This window comes from Mustelus asterias, chromosome 23, assembly GCF_964213995.1.
Source record: "Mustelus asterias chromosome 23, sMusAst1.hap1.1, whole genome shotgun sequence".
Classification (NCBI taxonomy): Eukaryota; Metazoa; Chordata; class Chondrichthyes; order Carcharhiniformes; family Triakidae; genus Mustelus; species Mustelus asterias.
This window is the reverse complement of record NC_135823.1, coordinates 37,518,855-37,546,797: the sequence shown is the minus strand read 5'-3', so window position 1 is coordinate 37,546,797 and position 27,943 is coordinate 37,518,855. Positions and strand designations below refer to the sequence as shown.

The window sequence follows — 27,943 nt, the reverse complement described above, 5'->3', positions numbered from 1 at the left end:
CCCCGCCCACGGGCAGCCAATCAGCTGACACTGCTGCTCCACGCTGCTGGGAAGCGGAAGTTGTCAGCGCGTTCCCAGCGGGCCTCGGGCTGTGACGGACAAGGATGGCGGCTCGGGACGGTAAGGTAGCGGGTTAAGGCCGAGTGCTGAGCTCGGGGACTTCGGTACAGTCACAGCAGGGCACGACTCTCCCAGCTGCACCGGACCCAGCTACAGGCCGACAGCCTCGCTGCGGGGAACCTACTGTTACTGGACCAGTGTCCACCAGGGAGCTCAGGCCCAGTGAGGTCAGGGTGCTACAATGGGGGGGGCAGCTATGCAGTAGACCGGGGTGCAAGATGTGGGGTAGGGTGCGTAGGCTGGAGGCAAGTGGACAAGGGATCCAGAAAGGATGGGCTAGAGAATGGGATGGGATGGGGGGGGGGGTCACAGAGGGGGGTGCAGAGGGGGGTGCAGAGGGAGGTCGCTGAATGGGTGCAAAGGGGGGGGGTCGTAGAGTGGGGGCAAAGGAGGGGTTGCAGAGTGGGGGCAAAGGAGGGGTTGCAGAGTGGGGGCAAAGGAGGGGTTGCAGAGTGGGTGCAAAGGGAGGTCGCAGAGTGGGGTGCAAAGGGGGGTCGCAGAGTGGGGTGCAAAGGGGGGTCGCAGAGTGGGGTGCAAAGGGGGGTCGCAGAGTGGGGTGCAAAGGGGGGTCGCAGAGTGGGGTGCAAAGGGGGGTCGCAGAGTGGGGTGCAAAGGGGGGTCGCAGAGTGGGGTGCAAAGGGGGGTCGCAGAGTGGGGTGCAAAGGGGGGTCGCAGAGTGGGGTGCAAAGGGGGGTCGCAGAGTGGGGTGCAAAGGGGGGGTCGCAGAGTGGGGTGCCAAGGGGGGGTCGCAGAGTGGGGTGCCAAGGGGGGGGTCGCAGAGTGGGGTGCCAAGGGGGGTCGCAGAGTGGGGTGCCAAGGGGGGGTCGCAGAGTGGGGTGCCAAGGAGGGGTCGCAGAGTGGGGTGCCAAGGAGGGGTCGCAGAGTGGGGTGCCAAGGGGGGGTCGCAGAGTGGGGTGCCAAGGGGGGGTCGCAGAGTGGGGTGCCAAGGGGGGGTCGCAGAGTGGGGTGCCAAGGGGGGGTCGCAGAGTGGGGTGCCAAGGGGGGGTCGCAGAGTGGGGTGCCAAGGGGGGGTCGCAGAGTGGGGTGCCAAGGGGGGGTCGCAGAGTGGGGTGCCAAGGGGGGGGTCGCAGAGTGGGGTGCCAAGGGGGGGGTCGCAGAGTGGGGTGCCAAGGGGGGGGTCGCAGAGTGGGGTGCCAAGGGGGGGGTCGCAGAGTGGGGTGCCAAGGGGGGGGTCGCAGAGTGGGGTGCCAAGGGGGGGGTCGCAGAGTGGGGTGCCAAGGGGGGGTCGCAGAGTGGGGTGCCAAGGGGGGGGTCGCAGAGTGGGGTGACAAGGGGGGGTCGCAGAGTGGGGTGCCAAGGGGGGTTCGCAGATTGGGGTGCCAAGGGGGGTTCGCAGATTGGGGTGCCAAGGGGGGTTCGCAGAGTGGGGTGCCAAGGGGGGTTCGCAGAGTGGGGTGCGAGGGGGGGTTCGCACAGTGGGGTGCGAGGGGGGGGGGCGCAGAGTGGGGTGCGAGGGGGGGGTCGCAGAGTGGGGTGCGAGGGTGGGTCGCAGAGTGGGGTGCGAGGGGGGGTCGCAGAGTGGGGTGCGAGGGGGGGTCGCAGAGTGGGGTGCGAGGGGGGGTCGCAGAGTGGGGTGCGAGGGGGGGTCGCAGAGTGGGGTGCGAGGGGGGGTCGCAGAGTGGGGTGCGAGGGGGGGTCGCAGAGTGGGGTGCGAGGGGGGGTCGCAGAGTGGGGTGCGAGGGGGGGTCGCAGAGTGGGGTGCGAGGGGGGGTCGCAGAGTGGGGTGCGAGGGGGGGTCGCAGAGTGGGGTGCGAGGGGGGGTCGCAGAGTGGGGTGCGAGGGGGGGTCGCAGAGTGGGGTGCGAGGGGGGGTCGCAGAGTGGGGTGCGAGGGGGGGTCGCAGAGTGGGGTGCGAGGGGGGGTCGCAGAGTGGGGTGCGAGGGGGGGTCGCAGAGTGGGGTGCGAGGGGGGGTCGCAGAGTGGGGTGCGAGGGGGGGTCGCAGAGTGGGGTGCGAGGGGGGGTCGCAGAGTGGGGTGCGAGGGGGGGTCGCAGAGTGGGGTGCGAGGGGGGGTCGCAGAGTGGGGTGCGAGGGGGGGTCGCAGAGTGGGGTGCGAGGGGGGGTCGCAGAGTGGGGTGCGAGGGGGGGTCGCAGAGTGGGGTGCGAGGGGGGGTCGCAGAGTGGGGTGCGAGGGGGGGTCGCAGAGTGGGGTGCGAGGGGGGGTCGCAGAGTGGGGTGCGAGGGGGGGTCGCAGAGTGGGGTGCGAGGGGGGGTCGCAGAGTGGGGTGCGAGGGGGGGTCGCAGAGTGGGGTGCGAGGGGGGGTCGCAGAGTGGGGTGCGAGTGGGGGTCGCAGAGTGGGGTGCGAGAGGGGTCGCAGAGTGGGGTGCGAGGGGGGGTCGCAGAGTGGGGTGCGAGGGGGGGTCGCAGAGTGGGGTGCGAGGGGGGGTCGCAGAGTGGGGTGCGAGGGGGGGTCGCAGAGTGGGGTGCGAGGGGGGGTCGCAGAGTGGGGTGCGAGGGGGGGTCGCAGAGTGGGGTGCGAGGGGGGGTCGCAGAGTGGGGTGCGAGGGGGGGTCGCAGAGTGGGGTGCGAGGGGGGGTCGCAGAGTGGGGTGCGAGGGGGGGTCGCAGAGTGGGGTGCGAGGGGGGGTCGCAGAGTGGGGTGCGAGGGTTGGTCGCAGAGTGGGGTGCGAGGGGGGGTCGCAGAGTGGGGTGCGAGGGGGGGTCGCAGAGTGGGGTGCGAGGGGGGGTCGCAGAGTGGGGTGCGAGGGGGGGGTCGCAGAGTGGGGTGCGAGGGGGGGCCGCAGAGTGGGGTGCGAGGGGGGGCCGCAGAGTGGGGTGCGAGGGGGGGCCGCAGAGTGGGGTGCGAGGGGGGGCCGCAGAGTGGGGTGCGAGGGGGGGTCGCAGAGTGGGGTGCGAGGGGGGGTCGCAGAGTGGGGTGCGAGGGGGGGTCGCAGAGTGGGGTGCGAGGGGGGGTCGCAGAGTGGGGTGCGAGGGGGGGTCGCAGAGTGGGGTGCGAGGGGGGGTCGCAGAGTGGGGTGCGAGAGGGGGTCGCAGAGTGGGGTGCGAGGGGGGGTCGCAGAGTGGGGTGCGAGGGGGGGTCGCAGAGTGGGGTGCGAGGGGGGGTCGCAGAGTGGGGTGCGAGGGGGGGTCGCAGAGTGGGGTGCGAGGGGGGGTCGCAGAGTGGGGTGCGAGGGGGGGTCGCAGAGTGGGGTGCGAGGGGGGGTCGCAGAGTGGGGTGCGAGGGGGGGTGTTGCTGAGTGGGCTGCAATGGGGGGTCGCAGAGTGGGGTGCGAGGGGGGGTCGCAGAGTGGGGTGCGAGGGGGGGTCGCAGAGTGGGGTCCGAGGGGGGGTCGCAGAGTGGGGTGCGAGGGGGGGTCGCAGAGTGGGGTGCGAGGGGGGGGTCGCAGAGTGGGGTGCGAGGGGGGGTGTCGCTGAGTGGGCTGCAATGGGGGGTCGCAGAGTGGGGTGCGAGGGGGGGTCGCAGAGTGGGGTGCGAGGGGGGGTCGCAGAGTGGGGTGCGAGGGGGGGTCGCAGAGTGGGGTGCGAGGGGGGGTGTCGCTGAGTGGGCTGCAATGGGGGGTCGCAGAGTGGGGTGCGAGGGGGGGTCGCAGAGTGGGGTCCGAGGGGGGGTCGCAGAGTGGGGTGCGAGGGGGGGTCGCAGAGTGGGGTGCGAGGGGGGGGTCGCAGAGTGGGGTGCGAGGGGGGGTGTCGCTGAGTGGGCTGCAATGGGGGGTCGCAGAGTGCGGTGCAAGGGGGGGTCGCGGGGGTGGTCGCAGAGTGGGGTGCAAGGGGGGGTCGCAGAGTGGGGTGCAGGGGGGTCGCAGAGTGGGGTGCGAGGGGGGTCGCAGAGTGGGGTGCGAGGGGGGTCGCAGAGTGGGGTGCGAGGGGGGGTCGCAGAGTGGGGTGCGAGGGGGTGGTCGCAGAGTGGGGTGCAGGGGGGGGTCGCAGAGTGGGGTGCAAGGGGGGTGTCGCAGGGGGGGTTTGAATAGTGGGGTGCAAGGGGGGGTCGCAGAGTGGGGTGCAAGGGGGGGTCGGGGGGGTGTCGCAGAGTGGGGTGCAAGGGGGGTATCGCAGAGTGGGGTGCAGGGGGGGTCGCAGAGTGGGGTGCAAGGGGGGTCGCATGGGGGGTTTGAATAGTGGGTGCAAGGGGGGGTCGCAGAGTGGGGTGCAGGGGGGTCGCAGAGTGGGGTGCAAGGGGGGGTCGGGAGGTTGCAGAGTGGGGTGCAGAGTGGGGTGCAAGGGGGTGTCGCAGGGGGGGTTTGAATAGTGGGGTGCAAGGGTGGGTCACAGAGTGGGGTGCAAGGGGGGTGTCGCAGGGGGGGTTTGAATAGTGGGGTGCAAAGGGGGGTCGGGGGGGTGTCGCAGAGTGGGGTGCAGGGGGGGTCGCAGAGTGGGGTGCAAGGGGGGGTCGGAGGGGTTGCAGAGTGGGGTGCAAGGGGGGTGTCGCTGAGTGGGGTGCAAGGGGGGTCGCAGAGTGGGATGCAAGGGAGGGTTGCGGGGGAGGTCGCAGAGTGGGGTGCAAGGGGGGGGGTCGCAGAGTGGGGTGCAAGGGAGGGGTCGCAGAGTGGGGTGCAAGGGGGGGGGGGGGAAGGACCAGGATCCAAAAGGTTTGGGGAGTGGGATGTCAGGATTGTGGTATTTGGGGGATCAGGGACTGGATGTGGGGGGTGGGGGTCAGAGAGTGGGTGCAAAGGGTGGGGGAGGGTGCGGGGAAGAGACCAGGATGAAAAAGGTTGGGGGGGGGGGGGGGGGGGCGGTGGTCAGGGATTGGGGTGTTTTGGAGGGTTACAGACTGGGGTGTAATGGGGTTGGAGGTTGCAGACTAGGGTGCAATGGGGTGGGGATCGCCGAGTGCAGTGAGAGAGGAGGGGTGCAATCTGGGGTCCAAAGGGGGAGGGGATGTCAGAGACCGGTGATCATAGTGGGAGAGGTTGATCAGGGATCTGGGTGAAAGATTATAGCACACCCCTCATCCTGCCTACAAACCTATCAATTTAAAACCCTTCTTGTGACTGAATTGCCTTCCCTTTCACTGTGGCCTGGGTGGCATCATCTTCCTTGCTGAAGATAGATGCAAAATAGTTATTTAATATCTTAGCCATATCCCGCTGCCTCCAAGCGTAAATTCCCTTTTTGGTCCCGAATCAGCCCTACTCCTTTTGCCACTATTAATACTATTTATATGCCTACAGAAGTCTTTGAAATTCCCTTTCATGTTAGCTGCCAGTCTCTTTTCATATACCCTGTTTGCTTCTAATCTTTGCTTTTTCATCTCGCCTCTGGACCTGTGCATTCAGCCTGGTTCTCAATTGTATTTTCTACCTGACATCAGTAATAAGCACAATTTTTCTTCTTTATCTTGATTTCTACCTCCTTCGTCTTCCAGAGAGCTCTGGATTTATTTTCTCTACATTTCCCCTTTTGAGAGAATATACATTGACTGTGTCTGAACCGTCTCTTGTTTGAAGGTAGTCCATCGTTCAGTTTGTCCTGCCAAACGTTGGCTCAACTTATTGGGTCCAAATCCCTTCTTGCCCCATTGAAGTTGGCTTTTTTTGCCGTTAATTATACTTACTCTGGGTTCTTCTATCTTTTTCCATTGTCATTCTAAACTTTATGATACGATTGCTGCCATAAATGTTCTTCCACTGACACTTGATCTGCTTGGCCCACCTCATTCCTAAGAATCAGGTCTAACAGTGCCTCCTTTCCCTTTGGACTGATCAGTAGAAAATTCTCCTGAACACAGTCTAGGAACTTTTGTCTCTCTCTGTCGTTTAAACCACCACTATCCCTATCTATATTTGGATAATTAAAGTCCGTCATTATAACCATGCTGTAAATTTTGTACCTCTCTAATTTCCTTGCAGATTTGTTCCTCTGTATCCTTCCAACTATTTGATGGTCTGTCGACTACGCCAAACAATGTGATTGCACTTTTTTTTTTGTTCCTTAGCTCTAGCCAAATTGATTCTGTCCTTGACCTGCCCAGCTGGGACATTTTCTCCAGCACTGCAGTGCTTTCCTTAACTCAATACTGCCAACATGTACCCTTTACTTCTGTTGCCATCTTTGTGATCTGGGCATTTGTATTGTGTGGGACATTCATAATATTTTAAATCTATTGAACAAACTCTTGAGGGAACTGATGGCAACAGTGATAATTTAGATAAATTTGATATATTTTAGAAAATATTTTGGGATATACGTATAAGTAAATTGCAATGTGAATGGAGGTTGCTTGGGAGGAGCAGATGACTTTGCGCTTATGGGAACTGGCTCCGAATGGAACTGGGAATCTTCCTTGCTTATTGTCTGGGTCTGTTTCCAACTAATGCATAGAGATTGATTGCTATGATTAGTCAGCAACTCCTTTAGTATTTTGCAACTAAAGGACTAGAATCCCTAGCAATTTATATTCTTTACATGTATGTAAGTGCAGCAAATTTCAATGGATGGTTGCAGTCAAGCATCAGGTTTGAAGTTGAGAACATTCAGGTTTTGTGAGGCTTCTTTGTGCACATCTGCCGGAAGGTCCATTCACTGGGATAAATGAAGATGAAGAAAGGGTTACTGTCCATTGGGGAAAGAGGAGAGTAGGCAGAGATTGTGAAAATTTCTTTGAGGGTGTGTTGATGCTGTGCAGAGGGCAACCATGGACAATATCAACTTGGCTAATGGAAAAGACTAAAGTGTTTAAAAAGATGTATAGATTTTATGCAAATAGAGGGATGAGGAAAGGAGGGGAAAAACAAGGGAAGGAACATCTATAATAGAATGGAAGGCAAGGGGAGATTAAATGATAAAAAGAAAGATGACACAGGATGAATGGTAAAGGGGGTATTGTTCTAGTAAGCCTAGGGTGCGAAGGCAAGTGACTGGATAAGAGAATATGACCATAGTAAAATTTGGTTTGATGTGAGTTGAAAGTGAGTGAAAATAAAGTACAGTACTGGAAGTATTGAACTGAGAAACCAAAGTCAATTTCAGTGGGATTAGAAATGAAGTAGCCCAGATAAAACTTGGCAGATAAGAAAACAGGAAACACTCAAACCAGGGATGACAGATCAGTCCATTGCCATAACTCATGAGGGTGATGTGACACAAACTGGAATTGCTGATTAGAAAAATGAAAAAGGTTTATGACAAATGTAGGGTTATGCAATTGACATAACCAAAATGGAGTGAGCAGATCTGAAGAACGACTAGCTGGGGACAAAGGGGAATGAATGAGAAATATTTACAAACAAGTGAAAGAATTATTGGATAAGACAGGTTGGAGAAATAGCAGAGAAACTGATTGAGGACTTTGCTTGACTGTGGAGATTGACAGATAAAAGGGGAAGGTGGGGAGTAATCAGAGTAACTATTAATGGGGCAGCAGTTCTAGGAAAAATGGTGGAGTGTAGAAATGGAAATGGCTTTGGGCCCACAGATGACGTTTCAAAGTTTTGGAGCAAAGACGACAAGAAAAGTAACAAGCTTTGACCATAACCTATCAAAAGGCAAAGAGCAAAATATCCCATGGCACCATTTACTGTAGTGCTGAAGGACTGTGTCTTTTTCTGACGCTGATATTCAGCAGGGCAACAACTTACATTTATATTGCACTGCTAACAGTCAAGGTCACAAGACTCTTGACAGGAGGAATTATCAGATGGAGTTTGACACTGAATCACCCCAAGAGACATCAGAACCGCAGACAGAACTTGGTCAAATGGGTACATTTTATGGTGCCCCTTGAAGGGATAGGGAGGAAATTCCGGAACTTGGGACACAGGCAGTCGAAGACGTGACTGCCAATGCTAGAGTGATTGAAATCTATTGTATAATTGGCCAGAATTAGAGTAGAGATCTCGGTGGGTCATAGGGTTAGAGATTAGAGAAAGGGAGTCATGAGGCCATGCTTAAAATTCTCGCCCATGAATTTAAATTTAAAAGATTCTCCACTTCAGCCATTTAAAACCTCTGCAAATGTTGCTGATGGTCTACAACTTTCACCCAAACGTATAGAAGGGCCCTTAGTTTAATAACTCTCAGTGCCCAGCCAGGACTGCACTGACATTTTAACCAAGGCACTCAGCTGACTTCAAGTGAGGCTTGAATCCACAGCCACCTGACTGGGGAAAGTGCTACCATCTTAAAGTAAAATAGACTCTTATCCTTTGAAGAGGTCACTTCACATCAAAATAAATGATTGATGTGAAGTTTTCAAAGTGTCTGGAGAGATGTGTTAAAGTTCTATAATGGCCTTCATTTCCCCTGGTGGTACATGCACATTTTGTGCAAGACTCTGCTCTTGTTACTTTTTAACAGTCCTAAATTGATTTAAAACCGTGTTTTTAAAAACAAAATTGCACAGAAATCTTGCACAAGTTTGTTGTCCAATGAGGTGTGAGAAATAATTACCCCCCCCCCCCTCTGCTTTGTTGCCACCCCTACCTCTTCTCCTCTTGATGCTTAAGGAAGTTCATTAACAATTTGTTCCTGAAACTAAATCAGCTTTTATTTTGTTTAAACAGGAAATAAAGTCTGAGTGAATGTTTTCAGCTTACGGAGAGCAACAGTTCTCTGCTGTTTGGAAGTGATCAGCAGAATTTTATCAGTTGACGATGCCTCCTTGCTTGGTGCCACTGGATTAGATTCACGTGTAAGCATTGCGTATTAGGAGGTAGATTATATTGGGGTATCTGCAGGTGATTGAAGGGGTGAGCACATCTGTCTTTGCTCAATGATACTTTACAAGGCCACTTATTATGTGCTATCCCCCTATTGGAGCTATCACAACCATCCCTGGTCCTGCCCTCAAGTGCACGCACTCTGTCCAGTATATGTTTTGTTGAATAGCAGTTTTGCTTTACATTGTAATTGTCAAGTAATTGAACTGTTGGAAGGGGTTTTCACTTCATGGATTATTTAGTGAATGTTAAAGTAAGTATCCAGAGCAGCTATTCTGCTCTGGTAAATGGCATTGAATTGAAAGACTGACTGGTCCTGGCTTAGGCGTGTGTGTGGGTCAGTAGAACACAAAAACACTCAACTTTCATCAAATCGTGTGGATCTCTTAATACATTGTATGAAATCGATACTTCTGACGGCGTGTAACACTGGAATACTTGTGATACGACACAGAAGTGTTGAGGCACTGCAGTCAATTAGAAACTCACATCCTTGCCCTGATGGGATGGAATCTGACTGTTGAAACCATTGCGACATTTACCATTGGACAATCTGCCTGACGTTTTTATATAAATAAATACTTATACTCCAATTCTTTATTATTTGTGCGCTGAATTGGATGAAGAATGTTTGGCACTGCGTAAAGGAGCACATTTCTGTTGACCTCGAGCACCAGTTTGGTATTCTCCGGTGCTGGGGTACCAAAGCAATAAGTTGTATTGTGTAGTTAGTGGGCTGTCTGTTACTTTCTTCTTCAACATCTTTTAGTGCTTTTCTTTTTAGTTGCAGCTGAATGACCCTTTTCATGTGGAATAAATTTCATCTCATTCCACAGGCATTTTCTGCACCAACTGATAGGTTTGTTTTCCAGTAAATCATCTCTATACTTAGATATGTAAAACTTTCTGCGGTGATGTCCATGGGCAGTTGAGACCAGGTGAAACGGGGCTAGAAACCTGGAGGATAACAGGACCAGGACATGCAGATAAAATTCAAAGTCCTACATTTTATTATTATTTTTATAATGCTTGATTTCGTAGTTAAATTGCAAAAGTGACACCGATTTGGGAAGTAGAACTAATTGCAATGAAATAAACTTTGCTGTAGGAGCTGGTTGATGCAAAAGAACATTCTTCTTTAGCTCGCTAATGAGTATGATTGTCCACCTAAGAAACTCAGTGCTACTGGTCATGGGTTCTGTGGGTCCTTGCGTGGCTGATGAGCCCGATCCTAAAGTCACATCTTCAACCACGCACTTGGCAGGTGTTTCTGGGAGGTGGATTTGGTCCTTGGACTCTAGATCGCTAGTGTTCCTTTCTCGGGCTCCTTTTCTGGGTTTCCTCTTGCCGACGGATGTTCTCGAAGAATTATGTCCCTTCAACCAAGAAGTTTCTCCAAGTAAGTCTTCTCTGAACAAGGATCTCCCAGGCATTGACATCTATGTTATATTTTGAGGTAAGCTTTCAGGGTGTCTTTGAAATATTTCCTTTGTCGTCCTCTTGTTCGGGAGCCTTCCTTAAGCTGGGCAAAGAAGAATTGCTTTGGCATTTGGGACTCTGACATCCTAAGTATGGCCGGCCCAGCAGAGTTGGTTTCAGATGATCGTGGCCTCGATGCTGGTGCTCTTTGCTCCTTCAAGGATGCTGTTGTTAGTACGCTTGTCTTCCCAGCTGATGCGGAGAATCCATCTCAGACAGCATTGATGGTACCTCTCCAGGACCTTGAGGTGGCATCTGAATGTAGCTCGAGTTTGAGCCGTGCTGAAGAGTTAGGAGGATGATTCCCTCATACACAAAGAACTTGGTGTGAGCCCGAATGTGGTGGTCTTGAAGACTTGTCCTTGGGCATCCAAAGCAGTGCTCGCGGATTGAGTACGATGTTCAATCTCTGCATCGATGTTAGCCTTAGATGAGAGATGGCTCTTCAGGTAGGGGAAATGTTCCAAGTTTGGGAGAGTTTCTCTATTGATCTTGATGGAGAGACAGACTGGATCCTGCCCTGGGGCAGGTTGGTAAAGGACGAGTCTTCTTGAGGCTGAGGCCAATTCTTCAGTATGTTTTTGTGAAGGCTTCAAGCATGGTTTGGAGATTCTCTTGAGAGCGGAGATGGTGATTTCATCCATATACTGAAGTTCCACAAGTGATGCTGGTGTCATTTTCTTCTTGGATTTGGTTGAAATGTTTTCCGTCCATCCTGTAGACAATGTTCACTCCGTGGGAAGCTTGTTCTTGACAAGGTGAAGGATGGTGGTGATGAAGATGGAGAAAAGGGTGGTGACGATGGTGCATCACTGCTTGACTCCAGTCTTGACTTTAAAGGTTTCCATCTGATTTCTGTCGCCAACGTGTTGTCATGGAGGATGTTGATGAATTTCTCTGGACAGCTGACCTTTGACAGGGTCTTCCATAGCACTTCCCAACTGAGTCAACCCTGGTGTTGAGGTCCCTAAGGAGGTTGATCTTCCTTAGAAATGTTGAAGAGTATGATGTCCAAAGGAGAGTGGAAGCCTCCTTTGGACTCATCTTTGGCATCAAGGGATGGGGCACGCATGACTGTTGCCTGCTGGTTCTTGGCAAGTTGTAGACAGAAGGTCATGAGGCTCAGTGATGCTGAAAAGGAGCTCCGAGAATCGGTTCATGAGTTTGTTCTTGATGGAGAATCCAGTTCCAGATGTCCTGTGCTGATTGTCAGGTTTTCCTCTCCAGAAGAAGATATAACCACCACCATCTCTAATCAGCTGCCCTCTCCAGCTCTTTGGGTCTCTTGCAGGGCAGTGATGTCAGTGTTGAAGTGCCTGAGTTCACGGGCAACAAGAGCAGTTCTCCGTTCTGGTCGATTGTTTTGCTCATTACCCGTGACTGTTTGTCCATTCCAGGTTCTGAAATTGAGTTTAACTTTGATTTCCCGACCACAGGTAGATGAGCTTGCTGGATGCAGTTTTCCAGTCAGGTTATAGACAAAACAGACTATTTTTAGAGCACATTTTCTGGCCCTTTTCCCATGTGAGATGCACAGACTGGATCCTGAGGACTGCTCAGTGGTGAAGAAAGCTGCTGAAACACTCTCCTGTTCCTGTTCCAAGAGAGAAATGACTGAATCAAACTCCACTGCTGACGTACTGGTCTTCCTAGTTAGGGACTTCCGGATCACCCTGTCCCTGTCACACCTCACCGGTCGCCACAGGGCTTGTCTGTATGGGGCCTGTGTTGGTTTCCTCTAGGTAGATGCCTGGTGTGGGACATCTTTTAACATGGGTATGTCTTTGCACATCAGCAGACACACCGGTCCTTGATAGAGGGTAGATCCGGTGGCAAGGAAGCCTCTGACTGGGGATCTCCCTATTGTTGCAGCCTTCATCTGCCATCACAGCCGTTGATACCATATGAATATCCTCCGCCTGATCCGCTGTTGAGGACTTGTTTTAGATTGTGTTTTGTCTGGTTCCTCCCCTCAGACCTGACCATCATAGGTGATTTTTAAGACTCCCGATGGTATTGCTCTCAGGAACAACGGAACATTCAAGCCCCTCCTCCATGTCAAGGTGGCAATCGAAGGAAAGGAAATTACTGCAATTACAAGTGACAAGTTTGTGACTGATGTTGTGTAGATGGCGAGTGCATACAACTGCACAAAAGATATGTTGAATTAAGAGTGAATTGGCCTAGTATTTACTCCTGAGAAGAAACTTTGCATTTTTAAGCTTCGTGGGAAGCTACAGATGGTATTTGTAGATCTTTTCTCGTATCTGTTGAATTTTTGACTTTTTTTTGGCTGAAGAAAAGGCATGTCAGAGACCTTTATCCTGGACCCACTAATGACTGGCAGCTGATTATTGTTAACCAATGCTGCTACACAAAAACTGACTGCTGTCAGTTTGTTTGGGAAAGATAGTAGGGGTGGAATGTTTGGATTGAAAAGTGTTAAATATTTGATCTCCCATAGAATTGAACACTGTGACTTGGATTTTAAGCTGGGGCATGGATATAATGCAAGCAACTTCTGTCCTTATTTTTGTATGTTCTTTTATAATTTAACTGGTAATATGGCATGCAATGGAGGAGTTAGTTGGTGCAGGAAAGTTTTTCTGCAGTAAAAGCTCAATAACTGGGAGATGCAAAGTACTACAACATGACCAGTGGTGGGAGGATGTAATTGCAATGTGACATGCTTACATGGGCTGTTTCCATTAGAAATGGGCACGTAGGAATTTGTAATGGAAGTATGTTAACACAAATGTAGCATCAGGAGAAATAAGGTTCTGTAGAGCCGAGTATATGTTGCAATGGTCAAGGGGGACTTTTTATGGATATGGGGATAAAACTGCTTGTCTTTTGGCCCATCAACTCGGGCGCCAATCTGCTTCTCAGTTTATTTCCCAAGTCTACGACTCCTCCCATAACCTTAACTACTGACCCCCTTTATTAATTGAACCGTCGCCTCTTTTTTTTTTTACTGCAACCTCTAAATCTGAACCCCTGTTGGATAATATAGCAATGGCTGACTTTCTAAATAATTTGGACATTCCATCTGTGGATGTGGACATGGGTAGAAACCTGGACAATCCTTTACATCTGGAGGAGAATATAAGCTGCATGAAGTTAATACAAAGTGGCAAGGTCCCAGTGGTTTCCCTATCAACTTTTATGTAAAGTTCTCTTCTCGGCTTGCTTCCCTGCTACTAAGTTTCCACCTCGTTTATACCCAAAAAGGACAGGGACCCTGCTGAGTGTGGCTCATATTGGCCTATCTGTTAAATGTTGGCATCAGGCTGTTGGCTAAAGTATTGCCATGCCGATGCAACCTTGTCTTCCTGGGAAAATATTGGAGGACCAAACTGCTTTACTATCTTTTTCCAAATTTATGTTGTCTTCTCAACATTATACTTTCCTCAACTGCAGATCCTGAAGTCGTTGTCTTCTTAGCTGCAGAGAAGGCCTTTGACTGGGTGGAGTGGGAATATCTGTTTACAATTTTGGGTAAATTTGGGTTTCATTCAAAATTTATTTCATAGAGCCCCTGTCCATATCCTTTGGCAGTATTGATAACTTAAAGGCTATCCACTGAAGTGGTGTGGAGAGCTGTGTACCATTGTATGCTGATAACTTCCTGTTATATATTACTAACCCTGTTGCCTGTATTGATGACAATGAATATTCTCAGCACCTTTAGCTCATTCTCTGGCTATAAATTGAATAGCAAAAAGTGTGTTTTCCAGTCTATCCCATTGCCAAACTGATTCCCCCAGAAGCTTTGCTGTTATATATCTACTGCTAGTTTTCATTACTCAAGTGTGAACATCACAGAGTCTTTTACGACTCTCTTTATTGGATGAACCTGGTCACCAAAGTTAAGGTGAATTTACAGCGCTGGGATAGTTTGCCTCTTTCCTTTGCTGGCAGGTTCAATCTATAAAAATGGACATTCTGCACAGGTTCTTGTTTCTTTTTCAATGTCTTCTCATTTCTTTTAACCAAAATAATTTTTGTCACATTAAACAAGCTGACATCGACATTTATCTGGGCCTAGAGTCCATTGAGTGATACTTTAGAGGGGGTTGGTGGGATTGCCCTACCTAACCTATTGTACAATATTAGGCAGCCAATATTCAGAAGATTTTAATATGGTGTTGCGATCCAAGTATAAACTGGTGTCTTATGGAAGCACTTTCCTGCTGCTCATCCTCGCTTCCTGCATTAGTTTGTGCTCTACTATCCTTCTGTCCCTCAAAATACATGTCAAGCCCCATTGTGATTTCTACTTTAAAAAACATGGACAATTTCATCAATATTTTAACTTCCCATTCTTCCATTGCTGGGCCTTATTTGCAATAACCACTTATTTCTGCCTTTCAAACTTGATTCACCGTTTGTCTTATGGAGGGAATGGGGACTCGAATGGTTTACTGATCTGTTTGTAGATGGGGCTTTTGCTAGTTTTAACAAACATTCAACCAAATTTAACTTGCCCTAATCTGGTCTTTACTGCTATTTCCAGGTCCACAGTTATTGTTCATTCTTTCCTCGACTACCTCTAAACACATTGGAAGGGATTTTATCATTGCCTCAAACTCGTGGAGGTTTTATTTCAAGATTGTACGATCCCATGCTGTCCTCTGGACCCTTCCCTCTCCACAAGATGATAAATGATTGGGAAACTGAGCTTGGGTTTGACTTTGCAGACAACTGGTGGGAGGAGGCCCTTTATATGGTCGGTGCAGACTCGATGGGCCGAAGGGCCTCTTTCTGTACTGTAGGGTTTCTATAAAGGTCGACTCCACATCATCCTGTGCTTGGTTAAGCTTAATTCAGTTTAAAAGTTTGTATAGAATTCACTCCACCAAGGCCAGAATCAGAAGTTTTTTTTTCCCCCAATGCGAGCAACAAATGCGAGAAGTGTTCACTTGCCCCTGCAAACCATACCCCCATGTTCTGGTCATACCCAAGGCTGGCTGATTCTGGTCATCTTTCTTTGAAACTCTCTCCAAAGCTCTAAATGTTGACTTGCAACCTTGTCCTTTAATAACTATATTTGGGGTCCCATCTAAATTGGCTAATTTTACTAAGATTAAGTCATTGCATTCACTTCATTATTAGCCAGCAGGCAGATTCTATTAAACTGGAGGTCCAGTCTAATAGAATGCACCCTCTGCTCTGTCCTGGTTAAAAAAACTTAAATGTCTGTCTTGTATTTCGAGAAGGTGAAGTATAAGAGGATCCACTGAGAAATGTTTTTAAAATGACAGCCTTTTGTTTCTTTAAAGAATTAACCACTAGTAATTTTTGAACCTTTTCTCTTTTGCATAGCTTTTCCCCTTGTTTACTGAGGGGAAGGGGGGGCTGTTTAATTCTATTGTACTTTGTTTGTTCCTATCTCTTTTTGAAAATCAATGAAAATAATTTTTAAAAGGTTCTGCAGTTGGAAATCATAGAAATCATAGAAACCCTACAGTGCAGAAGGAGGCCATTCGGCCCATCGAGTCTGCACCGACCACAATCCCACCCAGGCCCTACCCCCACATATTTACCCGCTAATCCACACATCCCAGGACTCTAAGGGGCAATTTTTTTTTTTTAACCTGGCCAATCAACCTAACCCGCACATCTTTGGAATGTGGGAGGAAACCGGAGCACCCGGAGGAAACCCACGCAGACACGAGGAGAATGTGCAAACTCCACACAGACAGTGACCCGAGCCGGGAATCGAACCCGGGACCCTGGTGCTGTGAAGCAGCAGTGCTAACCACTGTGCTACCGTGCACAAGATTTTTAATATTTTCTGGATAAATGATAATTCCTGCTCCTCAGATAATTAGTCTTTTAAAAGGGTTTTCTTTTAATGCTTATTTGCAGGGGCAGACACTGGTGGAATGGAAACAGAGGCTTGCACAGACATAACTGTTCAGAAAGAGAAACCAACCTGTGGGACTGCCGGTGAAGGGGACGCTCAAACCTTACTGACCGAGAAAATGGAGAACGAGAACGCAATCCCTCAGACCTCAGTCAGCAACGGTGGGGAGTCAGATGTGGGGAAGGAAATGGTAGACCTGAAAGTTATTTGGAACAAAAACAAATATGATCTGAAAGTTCCACTGGATAGTACAGGAGCCAGTTTGAAAGAAAAAATTCACTCACTCACAGGTGTGTTTTACTGGGACAGGTGGATCATATTAACTTCCCGGCTGTATTTTCCAATTGAGGATTAATTAGGTGTGAGGAATGGGACAATGGTCAAGCGTGGCACACCGGGAGAAATGCTGGAGTTTCTTGTTCTGCACCAATCACCCTGAATTTCGTAGAATCACATAGAATTTGCATTCAGAAACACAGCATTTGACCCAAGAAGTCTGTACTAGTTGCCTTCGCACAAGCCTCCTTCCACCTCACCCTAAGTATATCCTTCTATTCCTTTCTCCCTCATCCAGCTTCTCTTTAAACGCAACTATGCTATTTCCACCAAACAGTAATGAGTTCCACATTCTCACCATTCTCTGGGTGAAGAATTTTGTTCTGAATTCCCTATTGGTTTTAGGAATGCTAGATATCTTGCAAATGGGGAAGTGATTCCTCAAATGGCAGGAAACTGGTATTTACAGCGTTTTGGTTTCCTCTGCTCGACCCTGACACTGGTGTAGTTTTCTGTCTCCCAACCCAATTATCTGCAGATTTGGAGATTTAGTTCCTCTTCCAAATCACTAATATATAATGTGAACAGTTGGGGTCCGAGCACAGATCCCTGCAGTGCCCCACTAGTCGCTGCCTGCCAATCGGGAAAAGAACCATTTATTCCAACTTTTTGCTTCCTATCTGCTAAGCAGCATTCTATCCATCTCAAGCCACTACCCACAATCCCATAGTAAATTTGCTATGTGAGACCTTGTCGAAAGCCTTCTGAAGTTCTGAATAGACCAGTTCTCCCTGATCAACTCTGCTAGTTGCATCCTTAAAGAATTCCAGTAGATTTGTCAAGCACAATTTCCCTTTCACGAATCCATGCTGACATTGTCTGATTATATCACTGCTTTCCAAATGCTGAGTTATGAAATCCTTGATAATGGACTCTAGCAACTTCCCGACTACTGACGATAGGCTCACTGGTCTATAGTTGCCTAATTTCTCTCTACCTCCCTTTTTGAATAGCGGGCTTATGTTAGCAACCCTTCAATCTGTAGGAACCATTCCAGAGACCAAAGAATTTTGGAAAATGACCACCAATGGATCTACTCATACTGGGGCCACTTAAGTACTCTGGGATGAAGATTATTGGGCCCTTGAGAGATATCTACTTTCAATCCCATTAATTTGCCCAAAACCATTTCTCTACCAATATTGATTTCCTTCAGCTCCTCACTAAAACTTCTGTTTCTCAGAACTTCTGGTATGTTGTTCATGTCTTCCTTTATGAAGACAGAAGCAAAGGACAAATTTAGTTCTTCAGCCATTTCTTTGTTGCCCATTATGAATTTGCCCATTCCTAATCTGTGTCATAAAGGGGAAAGGCACTCTGCCTTCTCATGTACTTTTCTGATTGCACAGTTTCTCAGTGAGGAATCGCGGGAACATCTCCTATTGGGGATGAGTAATGTAGAGCAATTTGGGAAAGAAAAGGACGATCATGATCAACCATTGTAGGAGTGGTCAGGGAGAGACTTCACACAGATTTTCCCACTTGCGTCGATCCTAAACTTTCACAGACATTGATGTGATGTGACATGATGTCATGTCACTGGCCATAATAGTAATGAACATCTAATCCTGATTTTTGTTTTCTCCCCCAAGGATTGGACTAAGATCAACATTTTTGTTCTTCTTGTCAGGTCTCACTCCTGCAATGCAGAAAGTCATGTATAAGGGTCTGCTCCAAGAAGATAAAACTTTACGTGAAATTAAAGTCACGAATGGTGCAAAAATAATGGTGATTGGATCGACAATTAATGATGTTCTAGCAGTCAACACACCAAAGGAGGTGGTGCAACAAGAGGCCAAAGCTGAAGAGCCTAAAAAGGAACCTCTATGTCGACAAAAGGTAAGGCCTTGATTGCAGAAATCAGCTCTGGGTAACACGTGAGCAGGAGATTATTCAGCCAAGTTGAACCTGTTCCAGAGCAATGGAGGCAACCCATTTAGCCCATCATGTCCATTCAGTCTGATCTGTGACTTGATTCCATTTCCCACCTTTGATCAATTTCCCATGACTCCCTTCCACAACAAGACTTCAGTTGACCCTCAACCTTTTGGGGAAGCAAATGAATTATTTCGTCCTCCATGCCAGAGTACATTTTGAGTTTTTACGTTGCATTGGTTCCGCCATCTTTTGCAACCTTGTGTCGCCAGCCACTAACAAAGTGGATCTGATGAGACTCAGTGGGATTGGCCACCCAGCTGACTAACTGTGGTGACTCTTGCCAGTTTACATGCAGTTGCTTGTGGGATCGAGGCCCGGGGGCTGTAGAGGAGGGGAGGATGAAGCAGGGAAGAGCAATAGTGACAGGGGATCTGTTAACTAGAGGAGCAGTTTGTGGCTGTGGACGTGACCCCAGGATAGTATGTTGCCTCCTTGGTGCCAGGGTTGAGAATGTCAGAGCGGCTGCAAGACAGAGGGTGAACAAGCAGAGGCTGTGGTCCACGTTGGTACCAATGACTTGGGTAAATGGGGGATGGGGTCCCGCAATCAGAATTTAGGCAGAAAATTAGCAAGCAGTACCTCTAATGTAGCAATCTCTGGATTATTCTGTTCCATGTGAAAGTCAGTACAGAAATAAGAGGATAAAGCAGATGAATGCATGGCTAGAAAGATGGTGCAGGAGGGAGGGCTTTAGATTCTTAGTGGACTGGCTCTGGGGGAAATGACACCTGTATAAATCGGGCGGGTTGCAACTGAAGAGAGCTGGCGACTGAGTTCCTTGTGGGATATTTTGCTAGTGCTGACAAGGGCTTGAAAATAATTCAGCAGGGGTGTGGAAGCCAAGAGAAAATAATAGACAGGAGTACCAGGATACACACAATATTGGGAGGAACAGAAAGCACTAGTATGGAGAGTAGTATGTTAATAAGTGAAGTTGGAGTAAGGGAAGGTAATTGTGTCTAAATCAGGGTTGGTGTGCATGTATGTGAATGCATAAAATATAATAAGATTGGGGAGTTACAGGCGCAGATTGTATTGTGGAAATATGATGTTGTGGGCAGTCAGAGAGACCCAGCTCAAGGAAGAGCAAGACTGGGTGTTAATATTTCTAGGTACAAGGTGTTCAGGAAAGATGGAAAGAAAAGGAGAGTGGGAGCGTGGTGGTATTGGTTAAGGAGACCATTGCAGTGCTGGACAAAGTGAATGTCCCAGAATCAATTTATCTCTAGCTAAGGAATAAAAAAGGTGCAATTACATTGCTCAGTGTAGCCTATAGCCTGCCAACTAGTGAGAAGGATGTAGAAGAACAAATCTGCAGGGAAATTAGAGAGATGCAAACATTATAGAGTAGTTTTAATGGGAGACTTTAATTACCAAAATGGATAGTGGAAGTGTAAAGGGTGGAGGGGGGCAAAAGTTCCTAGATTATGTTCAGGGAAATTTTCTACAGCAGTATGAGTCCAGTCCAACAAGAAAGGATGCACTGATTTACTTAGTTATTGGGAATTGTTAGTGGGGGAACATTTAGGAGATGGTGATCATTGTGTTGTATGGTCTAGGATGATGATAGAGAAGGATAATAGGCAATGCAGAGTAAAAATTATGAATTGGGGGAGGGCCGACTTCAGTGGGGCAAGAACGGAGCTGGGCAGGATAGATTGGCAGGGAAAACTGTAGCTGAACAATAGGTTACCTTCAAAACAGAAATGGTCTGGGCACAGTCAAAGTATATTTCCTTAAAAGGGAAAAGTAGAGCAAACAAATCCAGAGCTTCCTGGATGAAAAAGGAGATAGAAATTAAGGTAAAGAAAAGCTGTGCTTATGACAGATCTTGTTAGGAAGTGAAAGAACATATTAGAAAAGCAAAGAGGGAAATGAGAAAAGACTGGCAGCCAACGTCAAGGGGAATCCCAAAGTCGTGTTCAAGCATATAAAGAAGGTGTGGGGCCTATTAGGGACCTACAAGGTAATTTACACATGGAGGCTTTTGGAGTAGGAGGGGTGTGGAGGGTGTGGTTACTGAGGTGTTGAATGAATACTTTGCACCCGTCTTTAATAAATGCTAGCCAGCATTTATTGCCCAACCCTAGTTGCCCGAGGGCAGTTGAGAGTCCAACCACATTGCTGTGGCTCTGGAGTCACATGTAAGCCAGACCAGGTAAGGATGGCAGATTTTCTTCCCTAAAGGACATTAGTGCACCAGGTGGGTTCGCTGACAATTGTTTCATGGTCATCAGTAGGTTCTTAATTCCAGATATTTTTTATTGAATTCAAATTCCACCATCTGCCATGGCGGGATTTGAACCTGGGTCCCCAGAACATTAGTGAGTTTCTGGATTAATAGTCTAGCGATAATACCATTAGGCCATCGCCTCCCCTGCATAATTGTGCCCTTTTTTTTGTGTTCCACCTCCTTGCCTGCAATGGGCGGGGAGTAATTAGAATAGGGAACCCAGCAAAATCCAATGCCCTGCAAATTAAACTCTGCAGTGTGAAGCTGCCCTTCCTTGTGCACTCTGAGTAAAACATTACCTGTTTGCTTTCAGCAAGGATGTTTACACTAGTGGAAAGATGGCTCAAGGGAAGACTTTTTATTGAAGGCTTTGAACCCCAATAGAGCACAAGCTCTGGCCGCAGCATGGGTTTTGCTCTGAGAAAGGTGAACAATTGGACAGACTACCCAGGAGAGATAGTGTGGGGAACACGAGAGGGAGTTTGATAGCAATTTTTAATTTTGGGTATTGTTTGAGGCAGTATAGGGTGAAATTTATTGAATTTTGGGACTGATCAAATGGACCTTTCCTCGTTCTGCATGTTGATGTTGCTATGGTTCATGAAACATGAGCAGTATTTTCAGATGGGAGTTGAGTGAGTTTGCTGAACATGTTGCTGGATTCTGTAGTTTCTTTGACTGCTGTTCTTTTTTTTTTCCCAGCAACACAGGAAAGTATTAGACAAAGGAAAGCCAGAGGATGTCATGCCATCCATTAAAGGTGTTAAGGTAAGTGGCTGCCTTCAGTGCTGTGCTTTGTGGAGGTTCATTGATATCTCTGCCTGTGCCAGCTGTGACTCTGTGGGTATTGCAGTCTCGCCTCCGAGTCAGAAGATTATGGGTTCACGTCCCAATACAGAAACTTGAGCATAGATATCCGGGCTGATTGTCCAGTGCAGTACTGGGGGAGTGTTGCACTGTCAAAGTGCCTTTTCTCACTTTAAACATAAAGCAGCTGCTTTACCAGTTGATGCAAAAGACCCCATGAGGCAAAGTTGCAATCCACATGTTCCCAGTCTCAGTGAGATGGTGAGTTTCTGTTGATTTGTTTAAGGCTTTTGAAAATAGAACAAAGGCACTAACTGAGAAATCACCTTGTCCACCATCAGCAGTGATCTTTTATTCCCAATACAACTCTCAGACCACATGCAGAGCAAAGCTGCTTCATCGTGCACTGCAAAGGCAGGTACAGCACGGGTTAGATACTAAGTGTAGCTTCCTTGATGCTTCCATGAAACACTCTGGTTCGCTAGGTTCCTGCTGTGCTTCTCCTCTGATTCAAGGTAGCCTGTGCTGTATCAATGTGACTGTTTAAATTTGCTGTCGGTGTCCTTGTAGATTATTTAAAGATACTGTCAGTCATTTGTCAAAGTGGTTAAGGCAATTTTTAATTCCTTAATTAATCTGAAATGTTTGTTCTAAAAGTAATGGCGCAAGTCAGGTGATCCACTGCTTTGACCCCTGACTGAGGTCATGATTCTGTCTCGCTGCTGTTAGTAACTTGTGACCCCTGACCTCTGTGTAGGAACGCTTACCGAGTGTACCGTTATCTGGCATGTACAACAAGACAAGTGGAAAAGTGAGGTTGACCTTCAAACTGGAGCAGGATCAGCTCTGGATTGGAACCAAGGGTGAGCACACACGCAGCACGTGTTATTCGAGTTGTTGGTCACATTCTTTATAACCCACCGTGTATGGGGAATTACAGGTTCACCTGTTTGTTCAGTCTCTGAGGGAGGGGCGTAATAAGGCTTTTCAATTCATTCGTTCACTGGGGGTGTGTGTGTGTGTCAATGCTGGGCAACATTTATTACCTTGCAGAAGATGGTGGTGAGCAACCATCAGCAGTCCTTGATGTGCAGGTACATTCAGAATGCTGTTGGGAAGGAAGTTCCAGGACTTTAACCCAGTGACAGTAAAGGAACCAAGTCAGGATGGTGTGTGGGTTGGAGGGGAACTTGCAGGTGGTGGTGGTGTTTCCTAGGTGGTAGAGGTTGCAGGGTTCGTTGGTGCTGCTGAAGGAGCGTTGGTGAGTTGCTACAGTGCCTCTTGCAAATGGTACACACTGCTGTCGCAATGCATTGGTGGTGGAAAGACTAAATGTTGAAGGTAGCACGTGGGATGCCAATCGAGCGTACTGCTTCGTCCTGGATGGTGCTGCTTGAGTATTGTTGGAGTTGCACTCATCCAGGCAAATGGAGAGAATTCCATCACACTCCTGACTCGTGCCTTTGCAGATGGTGGACAGGCTTTGGTGAATCAGGAAGTGAGTTACTCTGTAGAATTCCCAGCCTCTGTCTGACCTGCTCTTGCAACCACAGTATTTATATGGCTTAGTTCAGTTCAGTTTCTGGTCAATGGTAACCCTCAGGATGTTAGTGGGGAATTCAGCAATGGTAATGCCATTGAATGTCATGGAGAGATAATTAAATTCTCTGTTGTGGGAGATGGTCATTAGTTGGCACTTGTGTGCTGTGAATGTTCCCAGCCCAAGCCTGAATGTTGTCCGGGTCTTGTTGCATATGGACACGGCTGCTTCAGTATCAGAGGTGTCGCATCTAATGCTGGAACTTTGGCTATAGTCAGCGAACATTTCCATTTTGACATAAAGGAAGGTCAGCTGAAGATGTTTAGGTCTGGTACACTATCTTGAGGAACTCCTGCAGTGATGTCCTGGCACTGAAATGATTGACCTCCAACTCCCACAACCATCTTCCTTTGTATTAGGTATGACTCCAACCAATGGAGCTTTTTCCCTCTGATTTACATTGGCCAGTTTTGTTCAGGATTCTGGGTACCATAATCAGTCGAATGCTGCATTTATATCAAGGGCAATCATTCTTGCCTCCCCTCTTGACTTCAGCTCTTCTGTCCTTTTTTTGGGACTAAGGCTGTAATGAGGTGAGGAGCTGAACGAGCCTGGCCGAACACAAACTGAGCCTCATTGAGCAGATTATTGCGGAGTAAGTTTTGTTTGATAACACTGTCCACAGCACCTTCCATTTTGTTGATGGAGAGTAGACTGATGGGTGGTAACTGGCTGTTGGATTTGTCCTTTTTGTGAACAGGGCATGCCTGGGCAATTTTCCACATTGCCGGGTAGATGCCAGTGTTGGAGCTGTACTGGAAGAGCTTGGTTCGGGGTGCAGCTAGTTCTGGAGCACATCTCCTTTATTATTGCTGGAATGTTGTCGGGGTCCAGCCTTTGCAGTATCCAGTACCTTCAGCCATTTCTTTATACCATCTGGAATGAATTGAATTGGCTGAAGACTGGTATCCATGCTGCTGGGGCCCTGGGAGGAGGCTAAGATGGATCATTCACTTGGCATTCCTGGCTGGCGATGGTTACAAATGTTTCAGCCTTATCCTCTGCAAATATGTGTTATATAAATGTGAATTGCAAGGTCTCAGGGAAGGGTTCTCTCTGGTTTCTTTTATGGTGGACTTTATTGTGGCTGATTTATTTCGCCACCCTCTGGAGGATTGGAAAAGGAACCAATTGGAGGGCAATGGGGAAGTGGGGCTGATTAGATTTGAAAGTGCTGCGCCGACACTGGACTCAGTCGCTTCCTTCAGTACTTTAAGATTCTGTGGTGTCTGACTGTTTTATTTGTGACAGAGAGGACAGAAAAAATCCCTATGGGCTCTATCAAAAATGTGATCACTGAACCAATTGAAGGACATGAAGATTATCACATGATGGTGAGTACTGAGGTCAGTGCCTCGTGACGGGTGATTATGAAGTTGATGTTTTTAACGGGTGGAAGATAGAAGGCTGGCCAGAAGCAATGGAGTCTGGCAGAACAAAACCATAAATGATGCTTGGCAGTGGATGAACTGAAATGAGAATGGCGTGAGATAGGAAAGGGTGGGATTGTGTCGGAGAGGATATGGAAGCTTAACTTGGAGGCGGAATAGAATATGGAGGTCGCGTGCAGTCTGTTTGAACTCCAGTATCCAAACAGTGACCAGGGAAAAGATGGAGTTAGTGGTGAGATTTGGTTTGTGACAGAGACTGCCATTGGATAGGGTAATGCAGAAGATTGCAATTTCTACATGATCTGGAACTTGCCGTCCCTTTTTCTTGGCCTCCCTGTATCCCATTACCACAAAGGCATGTGAATAACTCTGCCATTCTGTAACCAGTCACTAGGGGGTGCACTCTAATAATGTATGCATTCAGAAAGCCCAAACCCTCGTCATTAATTACATATTAGATGGTCAGTGCCCGTCTGAAACTGTCATCATTTAATTCCCAGAATAGTGTGTAATTGCCACAACTGACTGAGCTGGAACACACTCCCCACCACCACAACTCCTGAATTCAGCTGCATTGCGATGGGAAGGAGTGAACAGTGACTATAAGATTCAGGAAGATTGAATTGAAGTAAATTGGGAAGCAGTACATGGATGACAACTGAGTCTGGGTTTTAAAATCCTTTAAATTGTATTGTAGAATGGAGGAGGGAAGGAAGAACATTGCCCCTAAGAATGCAAGTTTGTTTTCAATGCACAATCCAAGGATCGTGCATGTCAAGATTCCTTTTTGTGGGTGCGCGCAATATTTCAGCTGAGCGAGGTCAGGAAGAAAGATTTTTTAAATCCCCTTTAAGATGTTGAACAGGTCTGGTTTAAAATATTTTAGTTCAGATAGAGGTAAGTGATCCCACATTATTGACGAGGAAGAGTGAGCACTCCTCTTCCCTCGATACCAAAAAGAACATAGTAACTGGTCATTCATCACATCGATGTCTTTGGAGTCTTGCTCTTTGCAAACTTTCTAGATGTTAAAGATATCAAGAGATATGAGGATAATGCAGAAGAATGTCATTGAGGAAGATCAGCCATGATCTACTTGTATGGGAGAGCAGGCTTGAGAGGCTGACTGGCCCTCTCTACTATTTCCTATGTTCTATGTGCTGTATTTTCAGTAATTCAGTCTACATGAAGTGCTTTCTAAACCATAGAATGTTGTATAAACATAAGTTTTTCATTTCTGTTACTGTTGGATTTCCATTCATTCATGTTTCTCTTTCCAGGCATTTCAGCTGGGTCCCACTGAAGCTTCGTACTATTGGGTTTACTGGGTGCCTACACAGTATGTTGATGCAATCAAAGATACAGTCCTTGGGAAGTGGCAGTATTTTTGAATGTGCCTCCACCTCTGGCAGTGAAGGATAGACTGAAACCAAAGGACTATAAAACTGGTCAATTGGAACTTTCACATACTGGATTGTAATTCTTCCTCCCCTCTCCCTTTCCAACCTTGGAAGATGCCAACAATGATTTAAAAAAAAAATTGATTTATAAAAATGTGTTGGAAGATCCTCACCAGGAGCTGGAGGTGGTATGTCCAATTTGACTTTACCTATGAACTTCAAATAAAAAACAGTTTCAAAGAAGAAAAACTCCAAATTATTCAGGAAGTTCTGTAAGAGCCAGAATTACTTGCAGGTGATGCACTAGAAGTATTTTATGACATCTACTGTGACATGGATAACCTCCCAATCTAGGCTTGTTTCCAGTGTCCATCCAGGGCTATCTCTAATACAGTACAGTGGGCCTCTACTTACTTGTACTCCTCAGCTGCCTGCTCCTCCTCCTCCGTCTGCGTATGGATCCGTTATATTGACATTATATAAAGCCTAATTGGAATGTTTATTTCTATAAACGAGCTTGCATCACGTGTCTGTTCTCAGGACATTTTACAGTTGGATGCCTTTTAATTAAATAGCTTCCCCGGTTGCCCTTAGTGTCCTGCCTGAATGGCAGTTTTGACTTGCCTTGTTTGCAAGATCCAAGGAAAAGGGAGAACACAAAGAGGAAATGCACAGTGAATTCTGTTTGTCTGCCATGTTATATCTAACTGACTTTGCTAGTTAGTAGCATAAAGGAATTTTACAGGCCCAACACTATGCAATTAAGCAGAACCCACTGTACTTCCACTAATTTGTTGGACGAAGAAACTATATTTGGGTGAACCATGTGATAGTACTGCGTGCACCGAGTGATTTCAACCTGTTGCCATAAAGCGGTACCAATTTAAGGTTACATGACCATTTCCACTTCATTGGTTTCAGTTTCTGTCGCACATGGAGGCAGGGTATGAGTCTCGAAGTTTTTACCCCATTCTGTATTGAGCACAGTCGTCCCAGGTAGATGCAGCTTTACCGGGCACCTCAGGCGGGAAACCGATTGAGAAGAAAATGTTTAGGTTATTTTTAGTACTTTGCAGTGGAAGGATCCTCTCTCCAGTGCCATATGCACCTCTTCAGTGGGTTATCCTGTGTTTCCATGTTCTAAACATAGAGTTGGTAGTGTGCACTCAGCCAAGACAGGTATTATCAATTGAACTGCGCAAAAAAGGTGATGCGTGTTTTTAAATAATTTCAAAACTAGACCTAGTTCTGCTTTCCTTCCTCCCCCATCCGCCTCACAGCAAGCAAACCTTTGAGTAATTTTGAAACAATAGAGCACCAAACAATTTTCAGACCTATCTAGCACTTGATCCAATAGTGTTCATTGGTAAGAGGTTATGTAGGTTTTCAACCTGTTTGCTGTGTCTTATGGGTTGAGATGTTTAAAAAAAAACAATTCTCAACCCTGTAAATCTCTCATCAGAAACTGAGTGGCTTGTGCCATCAATTCACTTTCAGAATTATTCCGAAAATACTGTTTAGTACAATCTAACCAGCATTGTATCTACCCTGGGAGACACTTCAGAAGGAGGTTTACTCTGTAACATTTGTGTACCTGCCCTGTGAGCGTTTGAACTACAGAATACTTGCACTAGTGGCAATAAATGGCAGTTTCTAATCATTGATAATCGTTACTTGGATTAGTATATATAGATAAAAGTTGTGAAACATTTTGATTTAATGAGTTTTGGATAAGTTGATAGATCTTAGACCTGATGATCGTGAAAGGAGGTGCAATATTTAAGTGTAAATACCATCTTTTTACAAAAAAAACCCTTTGCCCTGTTCTGAATTTTCCATGTGCACAAACTGATACTTTGATTTAGATGATTGTAAAGGGTCATGCAACTTTTAATGCCACTTAACTTGCAGAATGCATGATTCAAGCACCCCAATATCTGTTGAACTGAGGGAGTTGACTTGGTTTTAGAGCTGCACTGCTTCTGAATTTAGTGCTGACCATTAGTTAGCTCAATGTTTAATTCTAAAGACTAGTCTTTATTGCCAATTAAAGTTTGTTACTTTACAGTATTAAATTTGTGCTGTCTTCTGTTATGGGGGTCCACGTGGAATCTCACCACTTCAGGGCTGCTG

The 27,943-nt window shown here is 47.8% G+C and overlaps 1 protein-coding gene across 2 annotated transcripts; it reads left to right on the top strand.

Moving 5' to 3' along the window:
- On the top strand, positions 1 to 26,396 carry ubfd1 (ubiquitin family domain containing 1). 2 transcript variants are annotated; one of them, XM_078240332.1, is made up of 8 exons: positions 1 to 120; positions 8,602 to 8,729; positions 16,108 to 16,395; positions 18,072 to 18,280; positions 21,315 to 21,380; positions 22,177 to 22,282; positions 24,271 to 24,353; positions 25,691 to 26,396. In XM_078240332.1, exons 3-8 carry the CDS (start codon positions 16,125 to 16,127, stop codon positions 25,799 to 25,801), a joined length of 846 nt encoding a protein of 281 aa, XP_078096458.1. In that variant the 5' UTR covers positions 1 to 120; positions 8,602 to 8,729; positions 16,108 to 16,124; the 3' UTR covers positions 25,802 to 26,396. The 2 variants fall into 2 exon arrangements, with proteins under 2 accessions (XP_078096458.1, XP_078096457.1); XM_078240331.1 differs by lacking the exon at positions 8,602 to 8,729 and having other exon boundaries at positions 69 to 120.
- The last annotated feature ends 1,547 nt before the right edge of the window (positions 26,397 to 27,943 follow it).

Coding starts and splice junctions, on each gene's coding strand:
- ubfd1 (XM_078240331.1), top strand. Junction 18,281..21,314: donor AACCTCTATGTCGACAAAAG/GTAAGGCCTTGA, acceptor TTTTTTTCCCAG/CAACACAGGAAAGTATTAGA. Junction 22,283..24,270: donor GCTCTGGATTGGAACCAAGG/GTGAGCACACAC, acceptor TATTTGTGACAG/AGAGGACAGAAAAAATCCCT.